This window comes from Egretta garzetta, unplaced genomic scaffold, assembly GCF_000687185.1.
Source record: "Egretta garzetta isolate BGI_Z169 unplaced genomic scaffold, ASM68718v1 scaffold139, whole genome shotgun sequence".
NCBI classification, from domain to species: domain Eukaryota; kingdom Metazoa; phylum Chordata; class Aves; order Pelecaniformes; family Ardeidae; genus Egretta; species Egretta garzetta.
The window spans coordinates 2,332,191-2,352,482 of record NW_009260832.1 but is presented as its reverse complement, the minus strand read 5'-3'; the positions used below and the strand labels follow the sequence as shown (position 1 = coordinate 2,352,482).

Sequence of the window (20,292 nt, the reverse complement as noted above, 5' to 3'; positions counted from 1 at the left end):
TTATTACTGTAATTGTTATGTCTTCAGCATGTTAACATGCTGCATTTTCTTTCGCAGCCTCACAAGTATATCATACAGGCATTGGTGTTATATAATAGTTGGCCACTTACTGAGAGCCAGTCTCTGTTTGTCCAGGAACTGAAAGAAATGGAGAAAAATGAAATCAAAGGTCAGTCAATCTAAGTATGTATTTAGTCAAATGTATCATGTTACTGATTTTAAAAAATGCTATATTTCTACAAGCCAAGACCATGTGACACTTTTTCTTTTATTCACTGCTTGAGTGAAATAATTAAGCAACAAAGCTCTTTCTTCTGTGGTTCATGCAAATTAAGTTTGATTGTATAATTCTGTACCTTCAGCTCACAAATTATAAAGAAATCAGAGAATACTCTGCAAAACTCACCTGAGCTTCTTAGGGCTCTGTCATGGGTGGAGTGATTGTTGTCGTACTAAGCCTGGTAATGCCTATTTCAAATTTGAATGATAAGGTGGGTTGTCTCATGTTATGGTGATCCCAGAGGCAAACTACAAAACTAGGTCATGCCAAGGTAAAATTGTACCAACAGCCTAATCTTTCAGCAGCACAAAGTGTCATATCCTTTGGTGTTCCATTTGGTGTGGTATTGTACACAGCAATTTGAAATGCCTTCTCATAGTTGGATCCGTTGATCACCCAGCATCCTACCTTTATTTCCTGGCCTGTCACTCCCCAGAGTCAAGGGCGTTGGTCAAAATCCTAAGGATCCCTGCTGCATTCATTTTCTACATATACCTCAGTTCTGTGCATTACTACAGTTAAGAGGGCCAAGTCTTTGTTAGAATTTAGTCCCGTACTTCTGGTATACATAACATGGGCTTGGGACCGTGGCGACTCTACAGGTTAGGACCACAGGTTAGGAGGAGCAGCACGGTCAGGGTTTGGACGAGCAACATGAACACAGCATTTCCATCTGCCATCCTGTGGGGTGCTGTAAGAGAAAATAGAGACTTGTTTTGGTGGGGATAGGCAAACAAGTTACCCCGTTAAAAAGAAGGAAAAATCCATCATGCACTAATTCTATGTTTTGCACCACTGCTATTGGTAGCTTCCCAGGCAAATGGGCCATGAGGTTTAGTTAATGTCATAGGCACAGTACCTATGGGTGGTCGATTGACCATCACAGGCTGTCCTGGCTGTAATGTTGTCAGATGTTCTCTTTTCCCAGTAGATGGAGCACTAAGCTCAGTTTTTACAAAGAATGCTTGGTTTACAGGGCTTCCAGTAGGCCTGTGTCGATTATTTAATTGATGGAGTACTTTGGGAAGTTACATGTCACATTGAGCCTTGTGTGGTTTGAGATTAATTTTCAATAAGCCATTAGCCCTTTCTACCATCCCATTTGATTGTGGGTAGTATGGAGTGTGTAATACCCATTTAATTCCTTCTTGTCTTGCCCAATCTTGCACTTCTTTACACAAGAAGTGTGAGCCATTATCACTTTGGGTAACATTAGGAGTAGATAGATTTGAGAACTAAAATGATAGCCCTCACACTGTATTTTACCCATTGGCTTCCCAACACTTAGTCTCCATAAGCAAGTCCAAGACTACTTCCACTCCTGTGAGGATATATCAATATCCCACAGAGGCTTTGAATGGTCTGATATAATCAATTTGCCATGTAGACCATGAATTTTTCCCTTCATTGATATGTAGAGGTGGTGCTTTAGCAGGATGATCTGCTTGTAATTTCAATTTACACTGGGCACATTCTGTAACAATAGTTTCACAAGTTTTCCGGTTTACGGGCCAGCCCTTACTCTGTGCAGCAAAATAAAGAGCTTCCTTACCTGTGTGACTTAGGTTTTGATGTAACCGTCCTCCCAACCAATATGCCTCAGAAGTTAAGGTGATTTCTCTAATTTTAGTTAACTCATCGACCTTTTGATTCTATTTCCTGGCTGGTTGATTATCTTTAGCATGAGCTAATTGTGGGTGAATGTTTATACCCCTGTGGGAGTCTGTTAAGGGTATATGATATTGCCTCCCAAGTGAAAGCAAAGTTCTATTTATCCTCCTCCCTTAAAGGAACCATAAAGAACATATCTTTTACATCTAATGCCACCATCCATGGGTGTGCAGCTGCTTGCAAGGTTAAGTTTGGTACAGCAGTTGTTGGCATTTAGGTGCCAATAATCGATTGTCAAACACCACCTCCCACCTTGTTTCTGAACTGTCCAGGCAGGTAAGTTATATGGTGAGTGGGTTCTGGAGATTGTCCAAATCAACTATGACTTCAGAAATTCCATTTTGTGCCAAAGCAGAAATCGGCTATTGCAGTACATTAGTAATTTTTGAATCAGGGAGTGCAGGGGCTGCACAAAGTACACACACAGTAGCCTCCCTATTTCTACTGGGGTTGAGATTGATGTTTGAGCCAAAGGACTGCACACTGCCATTTGGCAGGTTCATCCATTTAAAACATTGAAACCTAAAATATTTTCATGATAATCTTTAATTGGAAAGCAAGTAGTAGACATGTGCTTCTTGCCCAAGAGCCATAAATTGACCCTGGCAGTTTGTGCAACACTTGCTCTGTTCACAACGGTAATCTTAACTCTTTGCCATCCAGATCGCACGCCCAGCTTGTCAGCATCTTGTGGCAGGTTCATCCATTTAAAACATTGAAACCTAAAATATTTTCATGATAATCTTTAATTGGAAAGCAAGTAGTAGACATGTGCTTCTTGCCCAAGAGCCATAAATTGACCCTGGCAGTTTGTGCAACACTTGCTCTGTTCACGACGGTAATCTTAACTCTTTGCCATCCAGATCGCACACCCAGCTTGTCAGCATCTTGTGTTAGTAGTGAAATTTGTGCTTGCATATCTATTAAAAACTTCACCAATTGTCCTTGAGGACCAACTGGAATCAAAATATATGTGCCATAATCACTTATCCTCCACTTTCTGGACAGGCAGACCCAATTGCCTTCCAGGCATTACTCATTTTTTGACTTCATGTCCTGCAATTCCTCCCTAAGGGGGACAAAGGGATTATCTCCCAGAGTAGAGTTGAAATACATTCCTACCTTCACCATTTCTGGAATGTTTCGATCAGACTCAAAATAATGCTAGTAGGCTGACCTTGCAATGCAGCTCTGGGGATGCCTAGGGCTAATGTTTTCTTATATAGCTCAGTTCTCCATTCTTGAGATTCTGTTTGCAGTTTTTTAGATTTATTTTCCTTTGATTTAGTTTCTGTTCCCTGTTTTACAGGTGTGACCTTATGCTCTCCTCCTCGGAACTTTAGGGATGTTTTTTTTCTGCTGGTGCATCGTCCCAGCCCATTTCACGACTGTAATTAACAATGCCATGCATTAATTCTACCCGTTTAGGGAGTTGTTTAAGAGTATTATTGCCCTGATTTTTATTATATTCAGTATCTCTTTTAATTTCATCCTGTTTTGCAACTAGATAGGGTTTAAGAATTGCTGGAGCTCCTCTAATCAGTGTACATTTAATGGGGATTATGAAGGGTTCACTTTGCTCCATGGTGTCCTCCAGCCCAATAAGCTACTCAACTGGTGATAGAATGGGGTGTATTTGTTGGGTTGAGTCCTAAATTTAAGAAAATTTCTGGTCCCCAATAGCCATTTGCTTCATCCTCACTCAACATTATCCAGTTGCCACCACTTAGGCGTACTTGCCACAAGTGTTCAGTTTCAGTTTCACCTGGTTTTCTGTTATATCTCTCTTGCAAATTTGTCAGTTGCACTGGATCCCGGGGGATGGTTTGCATAGTATGTTGGGATGACCACCCCAAGGTCCCACAGTTCTTTCTGTTTTAACAGCAGGTCTGGCTTCATAATCAGGAGGATTTATGGGGAGCAAAGGATTGTTGTCTTCTGGCTCACTATCATTGGCATCACCCCAGATGTCTCCATCACAGTCTTCAGGGGATACTATTAGTTTCCTGATCTGTATGATGTCAGAGGGGTGGAGAGCCTGCATAAGCATCATCTCTACCTTTTCTCCCAATTTTTGTCCTTTTTCCTTTTCCTCCTGTAAATGTTTCTGCAGTTGTTCAATATTTAAAGACAGTAACAACTCAGTTGCCTTTCTACCTTCTATTTCTTTCTCTAGGTCCTGCTCCTTTCTATTTCTGTTCTCCCTTTCTTGATATGCAGCTTCTAAACAAGTACCTAGCATCTTGCAGATAACTCCTTTCCCTTTTCCATCAGTTGTACAGCCCCTAGTTACCTCTAGGTGCTCTTCAACAGCTTCCCAATTATGCCAATTTTCATGACCCCACTCTTCTGAGAAGTTGGGACTCGGGTTCACTCCATGCCTTCATAAATAATCGGTGATACTACTTGCCATCTTGCCGACTACACCAATTTGGTGCGGATGTAGTGATGCATTTCACTTGTAAGAGAGAAGTAGCAATATGTTTACTGATATAAATTAGCAATTTAACAAAGTTTGATAGTAAATGTGACAGTGGTTTGACAAGATTTGATGGCAAGGTACACTTGATTATTTACTGCAGAGAGGATAGGGAAAGTTGGACATGTTGGGAAGACCCTCCCGTTGAGTCACGAGGTTCAGAGAGGACCCCCTTGCTTTCTAAACTCCTACTCATAGGAGTCTAGGTGCAGGTAGATCCAATCCTAGTCCCAGACTTGGTCAACAGATTACGTCTAAAGGATTATATATGCAGAATCAATCTAAGATATAGTCTTAGCAAAGCTTACAAAGTTTAGCAAGCTATTAGTCACTTACTGAGAATCTCTTGCCACAAGGAATCTCTCAATATTGAGGACTAAGAGATGTCTGTGGCAGATGTAACCTTGAGAGGTGTCCCTACTCAAGGAGAGATCCTGTTGTGCAACCTGTTGCCATGCAGGAAAGCTCAAAGGGCTCTTGAGCTGCTCACTATTTACGGGGTAAAATGATTAATTCATAGTCATATTTGCATACCGACTACAGGTGTTCGTTTCTTCCAAATTCGGCTTGAGTCAGAGATTGACCAGCACTGTGATTGGGTGGGTGCATTGCTCTAATTAGCACTTGGCTATTCTGTTGTTATCTGTCTTTCCCAAATCTACTTTGGGCCGGATGGGACCAGATGCATTACAACGGCCACTGGTGGTTATCGCTTGAGCAGGATTATGGGAAATAAAGGGCAGGTTGTGGGGGGAAGCATACCATCACAGGCTCAACTTTAGGTAGGGATCTGGAACAGTATGGTTGCTTCTACAGTCAGACAGACCGATGAAGCGTCATGTAAAGGCACAGTGCCCTGAAAAAGTACATCCAAACATAAAAAATATCTACTGAAACTAGAGAAACATGCCTGCTGCCTGCTGAGAATTTAAGAAAACACACTGACAAGACGGGAAAAAAGGCGTGGTTTGGGATATGTATTACTTCTGTACTGCTAGGAGAAGAATTTAGGCAGGAGGCAAGACTAGGAATGGTCCCAAGGACAGGCCGTGTATTCAAGCCAGGAAGGGGACAGAGAAATTACAGAAGCTTTCCTTTTTATTCCAGATTCTCTTAGCATTTCTTGTTAAGGGACAGAAAAAGAAAAAAAAAAAACAAACCAAAAACTCAACACATATTAAAAGCAGGTACAATACTATTCAGTATCCTAGAAAATAGATAAATGTCTCACATTTGCTTCTCCTTTTACCACTGGGGCTGACACAGAATGATTTAGATCTTAATTATGTTAGAGAAAAATTTATCATGCTGGATCTAACAGCCCTAGAGAGGCGAGGCTGCTGCCACTCCACATCCCCAGGTTGAACCATTAGCGAGGCTGAGGATGTAGTCCCAGCAGGCACACACACACAGAACAAACATACACACTACATATATATGTGTATACATTGGCAGCCACACAGGTCGCTTGGAGCGCTCACACAAACGCAGAGAGCACTAACAGCCTCATCCTGCTTCCCTCTCTGGCTGGACAGAGCTAGTCCACTAGAGAGACTATATCTATATAAATATAAGAGACTATACGCACATAAGGTGGATTGTTCCAGCAGCTGGACTTAGCCAGCTACTCTGCCTCGTAGCTGGCCCCTGGCTCCCGTATGAGCTTGTGAAGCTGCAGCCCCACTCCAGCTGCTGGTGCAGACCATCACACGCATGCATGCACATACGCAGCTGACTCCCCTGTGCTCTTGCCCCTAAATTCCTGCAGAACCTAAAATATTATTTTCCACCATTCCGTAAATTTCCTGTATCATTAATATCAAAGCTCTATAACTCAATTTTAAAAATATGAGATAAGGAGAAATAATTTGCATTATCCTTCCTCATATATGTACACTTGCTAATACCCTTAAAAATATCAAAGCTCTATAACTCAATTTTAAAAATACGAGATAAGGAGAAATAATTTGCATTATTCCTCATATATATACACTTGCTAATACCCTTAAGTTTTCTTAGGAAGATTTGATCTTTATTTATTAGTGGTATTTCTCACTTCTTACTCTGTTTACATATTTCTTTTTAAATGTCTGGTTTGTTTTTTTTTTTTTTTCAATTTCTACTACCCTGGACTGAAGTTAGATTTGTCAGCAGTAATTGCTGACATATATTGTTTCATTTCTTATTTTTAAGATGAGTGGAACGTTTGAGATTTTTGCGGTCTGCTTTTCAGCTAGTGTTACAGAACTTTACAAAGATGTATCTTGTTGATTTGCCATAGGCCCTAGTTAGTTTTAGTAATATTTGAGGAGCTATGTCACGTACACAGCTTTTTTAGTCGTGATTTCACCTGCTTTTAGTTTGTTGCATTCTTCACAAAATCATCCCTTCTTCCTAGATGACCCCATTTATTGTCCTCATTTTCTCTTTAATGATAGACTGCTTCTTACAATAGACATCCTGTTACATTGTCTTATCCATAAGAACAGCTTGCACTTAACACACCATTTAATGATAGACTGCTTCTTACAATAGACATCCCGTTACATTGTCTTATCCTTCTGAGTCAGCTACATAAGAACAGCTTGCACTTAACACACCGGTCATGCAACTGGTGTGTACCCTTTCATACTGGTGTGTACCCTTTCATACAGCTGTCACCATGGCCTGTAAAACTGTGGGTCAAAGGAGGTCACTTAATCTCTAAGTTTCTTCACTAGTTCTGAGCTGTTATTACTGAAGCCTGTCAATGTCACGAGTACCCTCATGTTCAGTTCACAGTAGCAGTATTCCAGTTCCTGGCTTCCCTTCTCCATGTTGGCTGATGCTTTGGCTCATTTGCAGTCACCCATACTCAAGCCACAGTCAGTGATAATGAGCACCTTTTCTCTTAGGATTCCTTTTAAATGTTGTTATTTCTATGTCCTCTCATAATTGCTGCCTTTCGAAGTAACCCAAATCCATTTCCCATTTCATATTAACTGAGTGTTTCTGTTTATCTGTTCTGGGTACCAACAGATTGCCCAGGCCACTAACAGAATTTAAAATCAACATAAATCACAAAGTTTAAACACCAGACTTACTTTATTTACTACTTAGCACGTATTTTATGTACCTCTATTAACAGCAATATTTATCTGGAGTGCTTGCTATAGGTAGGTATTTTGGAAAAAACAACATTTGGTCTTTGAATCTTTTTCTGATTGTGAACCAGTCTTCAAGCAATCTGAAACATGAGCTTTACCATCTAAAGCTGCCAGCACCAGTTGTCAAGCACACAATTCATATAATAGAAATGTTGGTGTGTAACCAAAAAGTCATCCTCTCACCATATGATTTTTAAGAAAGCTGTAGTGAGCCAGGTGGAAAATCACTGCAACAAATGTTCACCATTTCAGGTATCATTTTTTCATGTAAGACAACAGTGCCATCTGGAGTTAGTTTTATATTAAAGCTAATTTATCATGGCAAACGCATATTTCAGTTTTGCATTAGCATTTACTAAAGTATTTTAAACTAGTCTCCCTTTAAATGAAGACCCATAGTATTATACTATTGATATTCACTATATCGTAAATATTTATTAAGAATATTTTTTTAAGAAAGTAAGTTCTCCAGCATACAGAAGCTATGATAATTTTGTATTTTGTATTTGTTGATGTTTGTTACTCTTTTCTGTCTTCAAAATCCTTAATACTGCAGTTTGGCAGTACTTGTAAAAAAATGTGTTAGCAAAAGTTATTTCATGACTAATATTTAGTCATATTTATTATATATGAAATCTCATTAGATGTTTTATTAAAGAGCACATTGCACAAACAAAACATTAAAAAGGCATTCACCAGGCATTCAAGTACACAGAAATTAGAAAGTGGTTGTTTTGACGTTGCTATCTGTTGAGAATCCTTCTGAAAGTCAGAGACAGGAAAAGCAACATCTGAACTTCTTGGTGATTTCCTAACCAAATCTGAAAGCCTCTCAGGGGGCAAATAAGAGTAATTTCAGCCACCTACTGGGTAATCCCACTAAATGCTCAGAGCCTACTTCAGATAGTGGGAGGATGATATCTTCTCAAAGAAAACTTCAAAAGACCCCTGTGTATTTTACTTATGAATAAGATACGTTCTCTGTAATTTGAATTTCATAAATCAGGACTAGCTGTCGCTTTCCTAAAAAAGACAGTTGTTGTATCTCAATCTGAATTTATGAGTTTCAGATAGGAATCATTTGGTGTAATTATTTAGCTTGTCATAAACAGGACATCAGACTGGATGATCACTGTGGTCCCTTCTGGCATTAGACTAAATGAATCTCTGAGTAAATAATTGAGAAGTGGTAAAGAAGCTGATTTTAAGAGTTGCTATTAGCTGTTTGTCATCACTGTCAACTGGTGTGATGCCCAAGGTTTTCTTGGTGCCATACATATACAGTATCTGCCCCTGAGAGTTTGTGATGATTGATGCATAAGCTGTGAGCTGGAATGGCCTTTTACTTTCTGTATTGTCTCCCTGCCTTTATTCTTATCACCTTCCATACAAAGCATTTGCCTGACCTTGGCCTTGGAAAAGCCCGGAGGAACTACATGCACCTCCCTTCAAGTCTGAGTGGGCTGCATGCTGCCAAACTGCAGCCAGTGCCTGCTCCAGGGATATCTGGAGGATGATCCCAAAACTGGGGAGACTGCCCGCCCTGCTGAGGGAGGGAGGAGGGCTGGGGGAACCTGGACAGTTAGCTATGAGCACCCAGCTGAATCCTGCCCTAAGCCTTCATACCTGGAGTTAAAGCAGGATACCTCATTTTAGCCCTGTCATTTCATATGCTTGTTTGTATTTACTAACTTCTCAGTGTATGCAATAAGTCCAGAGCACCAAAATGTTAAATTCAGAGTTGTAAAATATTTATAGAAGCCAGACAAAGCTTGTGGTATCCCATGACATAGAAAGTCTTTGTCTGCTATCATTTAGCTAATGACACTGAATGTCTCTTGTGTGTCTGTATAAACAATAAACAATTTACCTTTAAAACTTAATAATTCACTGACTAATGCATGTACACCAGCCTGATTTATGGTGCTAATATGTTATGATAATGTGAAATTAAATGGAAAGCCATTTATGAAATGATATTATAACTTCAAATAATGTCATCACTATTTATTTTATATTTGCATTTCCTCTGGAGTTGTTTTAGTATCTTCAATATTTGTGGAGGCCACTTTAATTTTTGCTTTCATTGTTTAATGTATGTGTGGTAACATTGAATCAATTTAAGCTTAACATTTTGGTGCCATTGTACATTATTTAAGTATCATGAGGAGATAAGTATAATACAATTTATGCATAAAGACATGTATACAGTATGATGTAATACACATACATATCATATAATATATATTTGTATGTATAGTTATATTTGTATTATAAATATGTTTCTATATATTTAATATTTACAATTTTATATATCCATATAACCTCAGCCATGACATTGCAGATCTGATCCAAAGCTCATTAAAGCCAGTGGAATATCTTCAGTGGACTTTGGATCAAATCATGCAGCAGTGATTCGTCCCCAGTGGAAAGATTAGAAAAGCATATCATTAAGTGAAAGGTACCTCGTTATTATTGTCAGATTGTAAAACAGTTACTCATTTCCTCTTTTTTCTAAAAGAAATCTCTTGTTTTATTGTATTGACTAAATCTAGGTTTTCAGCATTTGTTTTAATGTTTCAAGCAGTATGAAAGTGGAGAGAAACGGGTTTCAGACTCAGATCTTTACTCTTTCTCATAGTGTTGTAGGTCCATTCCAGGTTGTTTCAGCTGACAATTTCCTTATGCTATTAAAGCTATACGTTATTACAGGCTTTAGTTATTTATTTATTTAAACAGGAATATGACATGTAAAAGGTCTTGTTAACAGTTACCACCATCTAAGACAGTGCAGAATAAGTTACAAATGTCAATTCTCAGTATCTTTAATTCGAACATACAGCATACACATAGTATACATATGTACTGATAAAATAATTAATCAAAAATATTCTTGGATAGTTCTAGGAATGATAATTTTGAATTTCTTAAATATGTATCAAATCTCAAATATGTTTCTTTGCCCTAACTTCCTTGCAATTTTGGTGGGGCGTATCTTCCCTTCTGCACTTCACACTTTCAGGATATGAGACAGTGAGAACATTGACTTTACCTACTTTTAAGCTTCTCACCTGCCTGGTGCGTAACACTGACAGAGATTGTATGAGACTATATAAGAGAAGTAAGCATCAGACTGTGATTCTGTACATCACAGTCTTTGGACTGACCCATAGACAAGGCAACAATGCAGTGACTGATGTGCAGGGACCATGGCAAACTCACAGTTAAACCCAAGGTAAAGTGCTATTTAGGACACATAAAGCTGTCAGGATACATCCACCTTGTAAGTCTGTTTTTAAAAGTTGTTTTGTCCCCAGATTCTTTCTTGGTCCAACAATAAATGTTAGTGTATTACTTGAAAGTGTAAACTAATTAACTGGCTTTTCTTTGTCTTTCTTTATGGCTGTTTTGTGCTGTTATTCCACCCTGGATATTATATGGGGAAATATATTTATGGATTGCAATGGTATCCTCTAATTCATCCTGCATCATAACTACCTCTGAGTAGTACACGGAGAAAAGCACGAGGAGCACAGCTTTCCCCCAGTGCTCAATGATTTTGAAGGACAAAAGTCTGCAAGTATTCCTAAACCAACCAGAAAATCAAAAGAGAAAGCATCGGAGAAGACAGAAAAAGAGAAGTCCAGTAAAGAAAGAGGATCACTTGTATCTCTTGCATCTCGACCTGAATCGCAGGTGAGAACAAAGCCCAAAACTGGATTTGTTGAATATGTTGTCACTGTGCTGAGTGTAAAGATATTTTCAGGTCTGGAGATCAGTTTTACTAGCACTTCTAGTGTATCTCTTGCAATTCTCTGTGCCCTGCTTTACCACCTTTTTAGCTTTACACCTGAGAGAGACTGAATTGCACATGTAAAAAACTTGCATCCGGCATTTAGAGATTTAATGTGCTCATTTCTTTGTTTATCTGTAAAGCAACTATTGGATGTTCCTTTTGTTGGTCTAGTTTCAGTCTCTCCTGGAGGTTTATTAAACTCCATGAATTCACCATATTCATGTCCCGCTAATTCTTCATTGTAGTGGTTTTCAGGGGTCCCCAGGGAGATGAAATAGGTCTTTCCGCTGTAGTCAGCTCCTGTCTCGTATGTCACAATTGTCATTAGCTTGCGGACATACAATGGCAGAAAAATTGGTGCCTACTTGCAAATTCTTCTCATCTGTGGTGGGATAATCTGAGTGTTCTGTGGTTGATCAAAAGGCTACTGCCAGCCTGTATGCCTTAAAAGAAATAATTGACTTTATGGATTGCAAACAGATTAATGGAAGGCAAAGAAGAAACTGACAGCTCCTCATTTAATGGTATTGCTTTCGCTGGCAATTTTGCTGCCTCATGGCAGGTAGTTCAAGGGGAGGGCATCTCCATAGAGTTTTTCATGAAGAAATCTCTACTGGATTGTTTTGATGACTAAACCTGCTGCACAGCAAACTTCCCCATGATTCATATCCACACCTAATTATACAGGGTTCCAGAATAGTGCCTTAACTCTTCTTTCAGAGCAGTCTGAGTGACTGCAGTTCAGATAGTTGGCCACAGCAATGCAATGCAGCTTGTGGCTGTGTCAGATATCTGCCTTCAGCTCCAATTATGGGGTGCGCTGGGGGTACTGGGATGATGGTTCTTGGGAGTTCTTCAGTCTGTCACTAAAACAGATGCAAGCTTCAAAATGGGACTGCTTGTAGATAAAGAAGATGCCCACCTTTAGTCTCAAATAAAAGCTGAACTCCTATCTCTACTTCTAAATCTTGGGCTTAAAGCTTCTGCAGATGGTGTGGTTTCCAGAAACATATGCAGCACAATATCTCATTCATTGGTCAGACAGCAGAATAGTCTCCTACATTTCAGGCACTACTTGTACCCTATGGCTCTGGAGAAGCCATGTGTTAAGGGGTTTAGAGGGTTCAGGAAATCATTGGAAAGAACCTGATGCCTCATAAGACAGAGCAAGATGTATTTCTCCACAAAAAGCCTAGTTAAATATAATAAGACTTCTAGTAAAAAAGGTTGTGGAAGGAAGGAAAGGAAAGGAGGGAAGGAGAAAAGCTTGGCAGGGAGATAAGACAATTGCATGAAAATTTGCTACAGAATACTCATGTTCAGACAGACTGTTCAGAAGAACTGGGAGTGTGGAGCATGCTGTATGGCAGTGGGGGGAAGCATGTAAACAAAATACCTCAAAGAGCTTCTAGACATTGCAAAGTAATTTTCCTTTCCTTTGGCAGCCACTGTTGATGTCACAATGCATGTCAAAGTCTATCAATGTATAATGTATATCACTTGGGAAAATTACCAGGTTACAGAAATGTCACTTCATCCTAAATAGCGGTAGTAGATGTATACCAATGAATACATTATGTTTATGATACATCACTTTCAGCAAGCTGCTTCAAACAAACCGTACTGGACTTTACGTCTAGTTAGTGAACAGAGAGAGGCAGACATTCTGGAAGTGAAGAAAGACACCCAGCGAGCAGATGAGATCAAAGCCATGAAACAGGCATGGGAGTCTGCAGAGCCGGGAAGAGCTATCAAGGTAATATCAGAGTGCAATCTCTGCAGTAACATTTCTTCACAAGTTCCAGGAGCTGCTGTCATGGTAGAGCAGTTGCCACAACAGAGACCTGAGTTCATATGGTCCTCTTCACCACTCTCTGGAAGACAGGCAATTTTACACAGCTTAAGGAATCAAGCGATTATGTGCGTGAATTCTGGGCAGGAATCCAGATCATCTGCTTTAGACTTCCGTAGGTCACTGAGACTTCAGATTCTACTTTACAAAACAGAGAAAAGTTTGTCCTTAGAAAGCCCATTACCTCTATGCAACTGCAAAGCTGCTACTTGTGACAAGTTTAATGTTTAGCATGAACAGCTTCTAGTGAGAAATACACTGTTATAAACATGCCAAAAAGATTTCTCTTGAAGAACTGGCACCTGGCCATATCATCACTCAAATTGTCCCCTGCAGCCAGGATTCCCAAATCCATTCTGGGTTGCGGGTTACCCGTGAGCCTGTATATGCTGCTCTGTACGAATTCACTGTTTTGGAGAAGCAATACTAATTCAGGTGTCAGCTGCAGCTGGGCTCTTTTGACATGATGTATGCTTAAGATGGAAAAATAATGGAAGTTCTTTCTTGCAAAGCAAAAAGTTATACTGCTCATTCAGAATTGGAAGCATCACTACCAAAAAAAAAAGGAAAATAAAAGAACAACTTACCTGACAGTCATCCTCTATCACCACCACCACCATTGACCATTGAGGGATATTCAGCCAGAAACCCCAGCTCAGAAGCATTTTACCTTTTTTATATTACCTTTCAGAAATGAACGTCAGGCATGGGTCTTTTTTTTTTCAGATTTTTCAGATTTTCTCAGTTCTCTTCAGTGTATCCAAAGCTCAATTTTTTTTCTGACACTACTTTATTAAATTCTGAGCTAAGGAGAGATGCATTACTGTGCAGCTTTGATTGGCTGTGCTGACACTGAAAATGCAAGTACAGCCTCCTAAAGATTAGCTGGAAACGAATGCCCTTTGATGTGTAAAGAGTCTCGTTAGAATTCTGGTTCTGTCACCATAGCCTTTTTTGATCAGAAAATCAACTGAATTACAGCTAAGGGGTTCCATTTTAAAAGCCCCTTAGGTCTGTGACATTTTTCTAAAACAGCTATAGTTAAGAAAATTGCAGCAACTGCATGTAATGCACTAAAAAAGGGTGGTCTAAATTGGGGGTCTGCTATTCAGACTAAGTAGCTTCCCTTCTCTCTTCCTGATCATCCTGCCCCAACATCTGCCTGTTCCAGGGGTCACATGCCCTCTGACTCTGGGAATTAGGTGCTCCAGGCTGACTTTTGGCTTCTCCATCCATTCTGGCAACCTGAGCCCTTAAGAGAAAGCCCAGTGAGTCATAGTCACCTTCTGAAAAGACAGGCAGAAGTGGTGATGCCTAGTTTTGGCAAGAAGGGTAACTGAGCCTGGAAGGGGTTGCACGCATAGCTCCCATTTCTTGGGAGGAAGTTTAAATCACCAGGCTATAGGAGCTCCTAGGAGGAAATGCTATTTCCCTGAGGAGGTGCAGTACCCGCATGTATTCTGACCATACATTCAGCTATGAGGCAACCTAGCTTTTCAGTGGCCTATTTTTTTTAAAATCCAACGATTATTTTAAACTGCCCAGAGAGCAGTGATTTTCCAATATTTCATTGCATGATGATCTTTAGTGTAAGTATTCAATGTCTCAGGACTGATTCAATGGGAACCCTCGCATCTATTCTCATTCCAGCCCCAGGCAGAGTTGCATACTGCACTCCGATGTTAGATTTGTTATTGACAGCATCGTTTTCTCGTTTGGGATGTGTACTAAATATAGTCAGGATGCATTGAGTGGAGTGAAACCATTCAAAGCACACTGCCTACTTTTCATTTTACTGAACTTCCATCTCACAAAGGTTTACTTAGGGATCCTTATTCATATACTCAAGACACACTTGATAGAAATTAAAGATGAACTTTAAGTACTAATGCTAATTTATTTCTCCTCTACACAACACATTAAAATTAAACAAGTAAAAGTTCCAAAATATTACTAGAAAAATTGGATGTTTAATGTTGACAGGTTATTATCCAGGAATAAAAAATCTATTGGTGAGATGGCTTGAATATGACTCTGACATGAAATGTGGTCCTCTTACCTTTATTTTTTCTCTCTCCAGTAACTCACTAATGGTATTCCTGTTCTTAGAGGTGATGTTTTCATAGATCAAACTGGTGAAATATGCTCACCAGTAATATGAAGTAGCATCATATCTCACATGCACTGGATTTGAAGACTTACTATCTCATTGACCACTTACAGATTCCTACTTTTGAAAATTTTATGAGGTTTAAAGTATGCAGTAGAAGTTTTCTTATCTGGATTAAAACTTTGACCTCTAGGCTTTTCAAGAACGCATGCGGTTTATCAATAAGTATGTTGTGAGAGATTCAGAGGAGCCCATAGCTGGGACTGAGACTGCCAGTTTAACACCTAGTTCAGGAGAAAGAGGTAAGAGTATAACTTTTCTGTCAAGCATGTCTTCGGTTTATCATGTTCATCATGTTCATCTCCTTAGACAAGACTTCTGCATTTACTGGTAGTAAACAGATAGAACAGCCCCAATAAAGCTCTCCAAATGCACAATGGCATGCTTAGTCTCTATCTTCTCTCTCCCTTTTTTGTGTTTATTGTTGTGTTGCTCTATTTTCAAACACAGATACAGCTTCACGACTCTTGGAGGCTGCCAAGTTACCATTAAGCAAACTTTAGGCAGTCCTTCTGTACTAGAATTCTAACCCTAAGTTAACCTGAAATTTTTGGAAGTTCAGTGGAAAATATCTACTCCCTCAATTCCAAGTTGGGTACCAGAGGTCATTAGTGTGAAAATATTAAAAAAAAAATTATTTGGCAGCTGAAACAGCATGCCAGTAAGACACCAGTACTTCTAATGTGCATTTTCTTTATATTAACATTCATGGAAACTGTTCATCGACAGTGCTTTGGACGTGAGGTGTCAAAAGGTGCACATTGAGTAGCATCAGCTTCCTGGCAGCTTCCATAAGCGTTGTCTGATTTTATTTAGTGGTTGCAACTTCTATGGATTCTTCATTTGTATTCCCTGGCAATTACTGTACTCTGATGAAAATTTGAACTGGGTGCAAGGCTACAAGGCTGTTTGTTGTTTCTTTTCTTCTGAGAATAATGCCGAGACCAGGCCATCACAAAGAGGGAAGTGTAATACCCAGTCTGATTGTGGCAGTATCTGGTCATGGCTCATGTAATAACGTATTTTGCTGAGCCAAAAAAAAAGAAAATACTATATAAGAATTTAGGTGGAGCCTCCTAGTGTGACTGCATAACCAGTTGAATCTGTTCTGTTATAGATTCTTTTACCACGGGAAAGAAAGCATCACAAGCAGCTATTCACTCAAGCTTACAAACACAGCAAAAAAAATGGGAGCCTATAGACCTTGGTCCTTACATGAGGTAAACTGCAGCAAAAATGATGAAGTCCCAGTGAAACACCAAAATGAAAGACTGGCTAAGCATTTTCATATATAGAAATTAGTAAATGCTATATATTTTTAAGCACTTGTATCCTCTCTGTAATTGGATGCAGTATAATAGATGTGAATTTAGACTGTACCCTTCACATCACTGATGTAAGCTACAATTCTGTCACATGCTTGTTAAAGTTGCTGTGAAAATCCCAGCCCATGTTTTGTCTGTCCTTTATGTTGTGCACACAAAATCACTCAGTAGTGAACACAGAAGTGTAGATGGCATCAAGATAGTGTTCTCAGCTCTGGTTTTCCTGGCATGGATGTGTTTTAAAAACTGTGCTTTCCTGCATCCATGTATAATTTATGTCCTTTCCTTAACATAATACATGTCAAAGGAGCTGAATCACTGCACTGCATGTAATGAGAATGTGGTATAAAAATTTAAAGAAAATATATGTGCATGAAAATATGTTTATTTCAGTGGTCATCTTAAAAGTACATATGAAGTTTGTCCGGATGTGATGCTAGATTCAAATAATATACTTAACTAATGCAGTTCAGTTACTACTAATAATTAATAGATGAAATAATTTTATTAATTAGGTTCTTTATTCAAAAGAACTATATTATTTATTACATGTGTTGATATGAACCTATCTAGCTAATATACATGCACCGGCATGTTTGCTGTGCTGCAGCTAGAACCCGGTTCCTGCTTAAGTCTATTTGTATTCAGTGTGGCATTTACGCAGCTCATTGATTTTCAAAAGACCTTAGAACATGCTGAAAAACTCCCCAAATTTAATTTTAAATTGAAAACGAAACTGGTGTTATATTGAAGTGAATAACATTAAAACAGTAGAAAATAAGGCAAAATGTCTCCCACAGGCCTGTGTCTTGCAAGCATTTCATTTGTCTTCAACTCCTTGACTATTACATTAGGCATTTAAGAAAAATTATAAAAACCATGACAATTATCCACTTAGCTGCCATTATGCAAATGGCAAAAAAAAACCAAACCAAAAAACATTTGTCTCAATGGTGAATTACAATACAAAAACTTCTGGAAATATGATATTTCTTGCAAATTAAAAATAAGTTTCACATGTAGGACTTTTTCATATGCTCAAAGATGAGCATGATTATACAAATATTTTTAAAATAGACACTGAAGTATAAGAAGACCTGGCCTCAGGAATGTACTTTCTCATCAGTGTTACATATAACCAGAAGAAAAGTGACTCCTTAACTGTATCTAACCATACAATGGTATATAAGCCAAACATATATACATAGGTGTTAAGCAAAATATATACCACCCAAAACTGTATTTGAAATGAGAGAAATTTCTTTGTCTTTCCTTCAGAAAAACAATGTCTGAGTCTGCATTAAGAAATGAGTCCATCATTCAACAGCAGGAGATATGTAAAGCAGAAAAAATTAACCATTTCAGGGAACTTCGAGAGCTGGCTTTGGAACAAAGAGAAAAAGAACAAAATGCCAGAGCTTTATTGAAGCAAAATATACTTGAAATGTATGAGAATCTGCAGGTAGGTTTTCAATATTACTTTCCAGTAACTATTATTGTGATATCCACTACTAGCATGAATATCTTGATCAACCATTCTCAAGATTTTTGTATTCAGTACCAATAATTAGAAAGAGTGAACAACCTTGAAATTTCACTTGGGCAAAGGATAAAACTAAAGGTTCTAGGGAAAAAAATAGTACTACACAACATTCTCAATATGATCTTCTTAGTAGAATATTCTTTATTAGATAAAGCATCTCTGGTTTAGCTATTTTTTTTTGGCTACAGAATTTTATAGGGCTTTTTGGAGAGTAATAAAGAACAGGATAAATTACATATGAGGGCGAGTTGCTCCTAATGTGTTTTACAGCAAAGTTAGAGAACACAGTTTTCCTACAATATGCATGATGCCAACAAACAGAAAAATTGGAATTATAAATCCTTAAAAAACATGTCTATAAATAATGCATTTGGTAGCATTAGTGTAAAATCCATTATTGGGATTAACTCAGCCAATGCATTGCACATTGGTACAGTACGAATATCTTAACAAAACTGGCTTAACCCTTGAGTGTCAATAGGAACAAAATGTTTTGTTACGTAGTGGTCATACAATAACCACTGGCAATCAGCTGGTGATTTTTCAGAGCTCTTAAAACTACTTACAGAAATCACTTGAAAACCTCTCCTTAACAAGTTCCCCGACAGCCTGATTCATATTACTTAACTACAAGTCTGCAAGGAGTCATAGTCCTCTACCAATGACTGATTGATCCTAATAAGAACACATACCCAGTTTTTCAGATGTTGCTATGATTTTGGATCCCATATCATATATAATATATATATTTTTATATATATTTATATATATAAAATATTATAAGGGCAAATTTTTATTAAGAGACGTTCCTTGTCTCTTTCTAGAATGTATGTCCATTAAAGATGTTTCACAGTACAAATTTAAAATGGGAGTTACTTGTGAATATGCATACTGTGCTGATTAGCACTTTTACAGTTTTTTCTTCTGTAGACCACAGACAAGTATATAAAGGTATCCAGGTATCCCCATTTTCCAGAATGGAAATGTAAAGGAAAAAGTTTTCAGAAGTGTCCCACTTGCCCTAAGTCTCGTTGCAGGTCAGTGTGATTTAGGCTCCTTAATCTTTTGAAAGACTAGAGCTCCTAAGCCATTTCTGAAAACTAGGTTTTAAGGGACTTGTTTAAGACAACAAAGCGAACCAGTACTGAAGAGGGACAAGACCCAGCTGGGTAACTAGCCTGTTGCCCCATCCTCTTTTCACACAATTAGCTTATTATGTCAGCAATTTAAAAAGAATTTTCATGAACTTTTTCTTCTTCTTCATGGTGAAAAGATTGACATATAGCTGTGTCACTGTGACAAATCAATAAAAATACATGTAAAAAGAAAAGGAGAGATGCTCTCCCTGTACTTACAGAGTTGCTAGGTGAAACATAACAGGAAGGATGTGGTTGCTTGTGATTAAATCAAGATTCATGGCAGGGGGGTATTGCTCTTTGTTTTTGGCTAGGCATCCTTAGATGAAACACGAGGCAGAGTTCACAGCATTCGGGAAGCATACAGAAGTAAGCTGCTAGAGGCTGAGCGCATAAAACAAGAAGAGTTGGCAGCTCATGAAGCAGTCCTGCAAGCAGAGCAAGAGAGGAAAAGCTCAACTGCACACAAAAAAAAGCATGGAAAAGGTTTAGGGAAAAAAAAGTAAAGGCTAGCACTACTGAATTGTGTTTCACAGTTTGGGAAAGAAAGTCTACACGCAAAGATGAGAAAGAATGTTATTCTCCAGTATTTTTGTCAACTATATCATCACATTTTATCTCTTTGCCTGGTGCTAGTGAAAAAATTGATCTGGTATTCTTCTTTTTAACAAAGTGTTTGGGGTTTTGCTTCTCATAGAGGTACTCACTACTATTAAAGTTTGTACATTTTACTGGAATAAAATTTTGCAACAAAGATTCATATTACGTTCAGATTCTTCTCCCAAAATCACAGAGTCTTTTATCTGCTTTTTCCAATCAAAACAGAACCAGTCAAGAATGAACCAGAGTTGAAAGAGTGAATGTAACCTATGAGTTTTGAAGTCATTTAACTTG

The 20,292-nt window shown here is 38.5% G+C and overlaps 1 protein-coding gene across 1 annotated transcript in view; it reads left to right on the top strand.

Annotated features, from left to right (window-relative positions):
- ADGB (androglobin) overlaps positions 1 to 19,904 on the top strand; it is a 119,113-nt gene extending 99,209 nt beyond the window's left edge. The window contains exons 31-37 of the mRNA XM_009646975.1: positions 58 to 169; positions 11,085 to 11,272; positions 12,973 to 13,128; positions 15,528 to 15,636; positions 16,512 to 16,614; positions 17,998 to 18,181; positions 19,713 to 19,904. Coding sequence (XP_009645270.1) covers positions 58 to 169; positions 11,085 to 11,272; positions 12,973 to 13,128; positions 15,528 to 15,636; positions 16,512 to 16,614; positions 17,998 to 18,181; positions 19,713 to 19,904 — 1,044 coding nt within the window. The remainder of the gene's footprint in view (positions 1 to 57; positions 170 to 11,084; positions 11,273 to 12,972; positions 13,129 to 15,527; positions 15,637 to 16,511; positions 16,615 to 17,997; positions 18,182 to 19,712) is intronic.
- The last annotated feature ends 388 nt before the right edge of the window (positions 19,905 to 20,292 follow it).